This window comes from Piliocolobus tephrosceles, chromosome 2 (genome assembly GCF_002776525.5).
Source record: "Piliocolobus tephrosceles isolate RC106 chromosome 2, ASM277652v3, whole genome shotgun sequence".
NCBI lineage: Eukaryota > Metazoa > Chordata > Mammalia > Primates > Cercopithecidae > Piliocolobus > Piliocolobus tephrosceles.
In genome coordinates this window covers 77,859,120-77,865,898 of record NC_045435.1, presented here as the reverse complement: position 1 = coordinate 77,865,898, position 6,779 = coordinate 77,859,120, and the positions used below count along the sequence as shown (strand labels likewise).

The window sequence follows — 6,779 nt, the reverse complement described above, 5'->3', positions numbered from 1 at the left end:
GTTCTTACCTGGGAAGCTGCTTCTAGGTGGGCCTGAACTCTTAGGCATCAGCGCGGTACAGAGTGGGGCTCAGCTCCCGGCTGTACTTGCAGGCGGTTCTCCCCTTTCATCTGTGGGCCGTGTGGTGGACACACAGTTCCCTATAGCCAGTCTGTGCCAAGGGATGGCTGCTGAAGTTTCCAGAAGGAATGACTTGCCCCACTGGGAGCTCACACAATATGTGCAAATTAGAAGGCGGCATCCCTTCCTCAAGACCCTTGACTGCCATCTGCTGGAATGTTTTCATATTAAACATATGTCCCTTGAAGCATATGAACCTATGACTACCGAGATGTAAATGGGCCCTCTGGAGTTTTGCAGTGCACAACCTAAACACCACATGCAGCAGTCCTGGCTCACCATGTCCCAACTCTGTCTGTGCATACGTTGCGATGATCTGGATGTTTTTGCAGAGTGGGTCCCATTTGGCAATCTGTTCCTCTGAGCCCAGGCTCCTGAGGGCTTTCAGGAAGACTCTGTGTATATTTAAGGCCACATCTCCAGAAAGGGCTCTGTTGGGGAGAGATGCTGTAGTTGAGTAGCCTGTTGGAGACGGGGGCCCAGGTACCCCCTGCCTGAGCAGAGTACAGGAGATAAAGGGCACCTGGCATCCTGGTTTCCCAACAAGTCTTCCCTTTGTTGGGGGAAATGGCTCATGGGGCTGGGGGGTTTCCAGGTGATCCCAGGTGGATCCTTCTCTAGTGGGGCTGACCCAGGAGTGAGCACCTGTAAGCGTAGCCTAATTCACGACCATCTTCCAACCAACCCAGGCGCTGTGCTATCAACCGGATGTGGAATGCCCTCCGCATGGCAGCCTTATAACGCTCATTCGGGGTCATGAAATAATTGTCCTTACGGCTAAACTCTGGGTAACTGTGGATGATGCTCTCTGCAGAGACAGAGAATAGAGAGCTTAGGGACCTGGGTGAGGTTTCTGGCACCTTCAAATCTTCTTACCCACTTGCTTCATGGATCTGGAAAGGAAGTCAGACATTATTGTTATTTTACAGATGACAAAACCGAGGACCAAGGTGGGAAAGTGAATTGCCCAAGGTTACAAAGCTATACAGTGGCAGAATTTTAGGACCAGAATCCAGGTCTTCTGCTGCCTAGGACTCTTCTATCCCCCAGGTGGGCTCAGGCAATATTGGCATGTGAAGATTGTCTTTACAGTTCAAAGGAATGAATCTCTAACAGTGGAATTTCAAGGCAAAGTTTGTTATTTGAAAGCGGGACTGCTAATGAAGGACTCTTCTTACAAGAGAAGCATGGGGCATAAAGCAGATGTCCTATTCCCCAGCTTCCCCTTACCAACTTTCCTCCGGAGAGCAGTGTTCTGGGCACCTCCATCAAGGATGTTGGTGAGCCGTTCCACGTCGAAGGACTGCATATACCTCTCGCTCTCCATGTCGGGGTGCATTTGCCTGCTCCAGGTATCCCCCAATGACACTCGGTGCACTGGGCTGCCCATCCTATCCTGGATCTGTCTGGTGACTGAGGTGAGACACTTCCGACCCGGCTGCTCCAAGGGTCTGCTCTCAGTGTTGGTCAGTGCAAAGAACCTGTGTGCAAGAGGAACTGCCTAGGGCTGGGTGTCAGTCAGGGCTGGTTGGTAGAAGACAGACATCCCTAAGTACCTGCATCCCACTCCACCTCCACACTCTCCCTGTGGACGCTGGCTGTGGACCAGGCCCTGTGTGCATGGTAGGCATGGTATGCAGTCATTGCTTGGTACATGTCTGTTCAATACTTGTTAAATAAGATTGAACAGGGCCTGACCCCAAAGATTGGGCTCTATCCACTGCAGTTCATGTTACATGAATTGCCTAGGGAAATCTTCACAAAAAAGTCAGTGAAGGTTACACCTGAAGAAAATAATCCTGGAGAGGCTGAGTGGCCCCTAGCCACACAGCTGGAGATGGCCAGGAGTTGGATGGGGTCTGACCACAAAGCACATGCCTGGTCCATACTTTAGCTCCACTGCGGAGGATTACTGAGGGCACCTTGGTCTCATTCAGCTGCTCATAAGTTCTAGGATCATTCAGCCCCATTTCTATGAGCCCCGCAGGTGTATTGTGGAACTGAAAGGAGGAAACCTGCTCCCTGAGTGTGAAGTGTTCCCCTGGAACCCCTGAGTGTCTTTCACACCCAGGTTGGGCCCTGTCTCCTCCACGGCAAATGCTTGGCCTCTGAGAGGCCCCTATTCCTTCACGGTGAGGCAACCATAAGGTGCAGTTCATCCTATTTCACAAGTCTCTTGAGTCCATCTGCTCCTTGCTATCTCTTTGGCTAGCATCCAGGCCACCGTCATCTCTTACTTGGCCTCAGTGTCCCTTTTATCTGTTCTCCCAGCTGCCAGGTGAACTCTTGAACTGCAAATCACATTGTTTTCCTCTCCTGCTTGGAATCTGCTCCTTGGGGCCCACTGTTAGTGGAATGGAGTCCTTGCTGTGTCTACCCACCTCCCACTCCACTCGCCTCTCTCCTGTGTCAACTAACTGCCACATCACATCATCCCTGGCCTCCACTCACTCTCTTCCTGCCCTTTGCCCCTGCTGTTCTCTCTGAACAAGGTTCAGCTCCCTGGTCCCAGGGTGCTCTAGGGTTAGGGACAAGTTCTTATTTGCTTACATGTTCCTCCCACAAGGCCTGGGAGGCCAGCTCTGCATTTCCTAGCTTGCAGCAGGCATGCTGTAAATCTTTCCTGCAGGCTGCCATGCTTTTGATCCCCTTCCTTCCTGACCTCAACCTGACAGAGGCACTGTTGTTATTACCATTTTATGGGGAGGATGTGCGCCTTGGAAAGGGAGGAGACTTTATAAGATCATGCAGCCACAAGTAGCAAGCGAAATTCATACGCAGGCTTTCAAACCTATACCCCTAGCAAGGCTGTGGGGGTGCTGGCAAGGGCCCCATCCTCTGCCCCCTGGAGTCCTGCAAGCGCACCTAGTGTGGCTCCTCTCTTTCTGCCTCACCTCTTTTCCTTGCTCTGTTGTCACTACCTCCTTGCTGTTCTGAATGCTCCAGGCCTCCCTGCCACTGCCAGCTTTTGCTGGGGTAGCTCCCTCTGCCCAGAACACCCTTTCTTCAAGCGTCACCAGGGCTGTTTGCATTGAATCTCGTTTAACCTTAAAGAGGCCACCCTCTTTAAAATCAAGCCCCCTCCCCCAGCATTCCCTGTCCTCCTCACTCTGCTCTCCTTTGTCTCTTTTCACTTACCCTCTTCTGACATTTGAGATCATTTACTCATTTCATATGTTTCTGTTTACTTCCATCTCCCTGCCAGTAACACGGAAACTGCAAGAGGGCTGGGATCTTTGTCACTGTCATGCTGTGACCCTAACCCTTAGTGCAGGGCCTGGTTTGCAGGAGGTGCCCAGTGAAGAAAGCCTTGCTCAGGGTCTCTCAGAGCTGCGGACAGGGTCATCACGGGGGCAACTCTGTCCTCTGGGGTCTCCCAGTCCCTCCCCACCCAAAAGCCTGGCTCACCTGGCTCCCCTCTGTCCTGCGTCTGCACGGTAGGCTGGGCTGGCCTCTCCCCGGCTGTAGGCCACCGCCTCTCACAGGCTTGTGGTCCTGCCCTTCTCTCCTCCCACAGAGGGGCTGGAACACAGAAGCTGAGAGTCCTGCTTGGCCAGCGCTCCGCCTGTCCGGGCTTGCGGCTCCCCTCCCTCCTCTCTCTCTTCCTGCATGGGTGTGACCTCTGTGCCAGTTGCTGGGGCTGCTCTGGGAGGACTACTGGGAGGTTGGAACCCTTCCTTCTCAAAGCCAGGGATTCCTTTGACACTACTTGTACCAAAAAGCTGTGTACCCCAGCAGTGTTTCCAAAGTGATATCCTGGTCTTCACTGATCTTTCACTGTGTGCCCTTCAGGGACTCAAGCTGTTAATATCACACGAGCTCAATAGGCTCCCCTCAGATGGTCCTCATGTGAAAGGATTGCTCTGTAAGGTATATGTTTTTCCTCTCTCCCCATGTTTCTGCTCTAAAATATGGCTTGTCTTATGCTTAGCATCCCCTGACATTCCCTGGAAAAATATTTGTGGCGCATCCAGCTGATTAATCTCTTAATCCCGTCATCTTCTTCGTAAGCTAAGGAGGATGAATGTTGCCTCAGGACCCTGTGATGATTGTGTCAACTGCACAAATTGTTTCTAGAGCATGTATGTTTGAACAATATGAAATCTGGGCATCTTAAAAAAAGAACAGGATAACAGCGATGTTCAGGGAACAAGAGAGGTAACTTTGAACTGGCCACTGGTGACCCAGCTGGAACAGAGCTATATTTCTCCTCTTTCAAAAGCAGGAGAAATATTGCTGAATTCTTTTTCTCAGCAAGGAACATCCCTGAGAAAGAGAATGCATCCTGAGGGTAGGCCTATGAACGGCCCCCTCAAGGCGTGCCTTCTTTTATAGTCAAAGCCGAAGGGATGAAATAAGCCCAGTCTCCTGTAGTGCTCCCAGGCTTATTAGGACGAGGAAAATTCCTGCCTAATAAATTTTGGTCAGACAGGTTGTCTGCTGTCCAACCCTGTTTCCTGATAAGATGTTATCAATGATAATGCGTGCCAAAACTTCATTAGCAATTTTAATTTCGCCCCATCCGGTGGTCCTGTGATCTCGGTCCTGTGATCTCGCCCTGCCTCCATTTGCTTTGTGATATTTTATTACCTTGTGAAGTATGTGATCTCTGTGACCCACACCCTATTCGTGCACTCCCTCCCCTTTTGAAAATCGCTAACAAAAACTTGCTGGTTTTTCGGCTCGGGGAACATCACGGATCCTGCCGACATGTGATGTCTCCCCCGGACACCCAGCTTTAAATTTCTCTCTCTTGTGCTCTTTCCCTTTATTTCTCAACCGAGCCGAGACACTTAGGAAATAGACAAGAACTCACGAAACCATCAGGAGTGGGTTCTCCCGATAGTGAGTCATGGCATCTGGCTCAATCCAGCTTTTTGTTTGGGACATCAAGAGACTGGAACTGCATGGCACCATCTGACAACATCTTGGTGTCCAGAGTTATTGCAGTCATCACAGAGTCATGGGATGCTGGTGTGGCTGACCTTAGCTACTCCGTCTCCATCGACTCCAGATGTGAAACTGATAGAGTGTGGCCCAAGGACCCACTCGGAATCACATTATTAGTATAAACTGCCTGGCATGGCCCAAGGCCCCAAGTATACAAAGATACTATTTTCAGGCAGGATATTCCAAGGGCATAGAGGTTAACTCCCAGGAGCTGTCAAGTGCCAGTCCTTTCTTTGAACTATGCAGGGTTTGAAATATTGCTGAGTTACCATTTTTCTGCATATTGAGTTTTGCTAGTTTTCCCACTAATGTTCTTTTTCTGGTTTAGGATTGAATTCAGGATCTCACGTTGCATTTAGTTGTCCTCTCTACATGAAATAGTATAGTTCCTCAGTCTTTGTCTTTTCTGACCACGATACTTTGAAGAGTACTGGTCAGGTGTCTTGTAAATGTCTTTCCATTTGAATTTGTCTGCTGTTTTCTTGTGACTGGATTGAAATTAAGTTCTTGGTGTTTTTTTTTAATATGTGGTTTACCACACCCCATGCACACAAGGTTTTTTTTTTGTCTATTAAGATGCATCCACTTGCCACATGATATTCTGTTTCACTGATAGTCAGAAATTGGATTCCTCATAGGTGGTATTAATATGCTATTTTGGGACAGACCGTGTGTTTCCAAAATGGCGGCAGCGATGGATGTGGATACCCCGAGCGGCACCAACAGCGGTGCGGGCAAGAAGCGCTTTGAAGTGAAAAAGTGGAATGCAGTAGCCCTCTGGGCCTGGGATATTGTGGTTGATAACTGTGCCATCTGCAGGAACCACATTATGGATCTTTGCATAGAATGTCAAGCTAACCAGGCGTCTGCTACTTCAGAAGAATGTACCGTGGCATGGGGAGTCTGTAACCATGCTTTTCACTTCCACTGCATCTCTCGCTGGCTCAAAACACGACAGGTGTGTCCGTTGGACAACAGAGAGTGGGAATTCCAAAAGTATGGGCATGGCCGGGCGCGGTGGCTCAAGCCTGTAATCCCAGCACTTTGGGAGGCCGAGACGGGTGAATCACGAGGTCAGGAGATCGAGACCATCCTGGCTAACCCGGTGAAACCCCGTCTCTACTAAAAAATACAAAAAACTAGCCGGGTGAGGTGGCGGGCGCCTGTAGTCCCAGCTACTCCGGAGCCTGTGGCAGGAGAATAGCGTGAACCCGGGAGGCGGAGCTTGCAGTGAGCTGAGATCCGGCCACTGCACTCCAGCCTGGGCGACAGAGCGAGACTCCGTCTCAAAACAAACAAACAAACAAACAAACAAACAAACAAACAAACAAAAAAAGTATGGGCACGAGGAAAAGACTTCTTCCATCAAGCTTAATTGTTTTGTTATTCATTTAATGACTTTCCCTGCTGTTACCTAATTACAGATTAGATGGAACCGTGTTTTTTCTGCTTTGTTTTTTCAGTTTACTGTTTCTGTAGCCATATTGTATTCTGTGTCAAAGTCCAGTTGGATTCTAAAAAAAAAAAAAAAAAATGCTATTTTGTATTCTTCTTATTTTTATACTTTAAAAATATTTAACTTATTTATAATTGAAAAATTAAGATTGTATATATTTATCATGGACAATCAGGTGTTTAGAAATATGTATATACACTGTGGAATGGCTAAATCAAGCTAATTAACATACTCATTACCTCACATACTTATT

The 6,779-nt window shown here is 48.9% G+C and overlaps 2 protein-coding genes across 2 annotated transcripts in view; one reads left to right on the top strand and one right to left on the bottom strand.

Moving 5' to 3' along the window:
• ACOX2 (acyl-CoA oxidase 2) overlaps window positions 1-3,626 on the bottom strand; it is a 32,325-nt gene extending 28,699 nt beyond the window's left edge. Inside the window, exons 1-4 of the mRNA XM_023199761.2 lie at window positions 3,529-3,626; window positions 1,351-1,601; window positions 766-928; window positions 400-551 (exon numbers count right to left, since the gene is read on the bottom strand). Of these exons, the coding sequence (XP_023055529.1) occupies window positions 400-551; window positions 766-928; window positions 1,351-1,510 (475 nt within the window). The 5' untranslated portion in view covers window positions 1,511-1,601; window positions 3,529-3,626. The remainder of the gene's footprint in view (window positions 1-399; window positions 552-765; window positions 929-1,350; window positions 1,602-3,528) is intronic.
• A 2,111-nt stretch (window positions 3,627-5,737) lies between these two features.
• Window positions 5,738-6,564, top strand: LOC111532697 (E3 ubiquitin-protein ligase RBX1-like). Its single transcript, XM_023199753.3, has 2 exons — window positions 5,738-6,066; window positions 6,407-6,564. Exons 1-2 carry the CDS (start codon window positions 5,753-5,755, stop codon window positions 6,486-6,488), a joined length of 396 nt encoding a protein of 131 aa, XP_023055521.1. The 5' UTR covers window positions 5,738-5,752; the 3' UTR covers window positions 6,489-6,564.
• The last annotated feature ends 215 nt before the right edge of the window (window positions 6,565-6,779 follow it).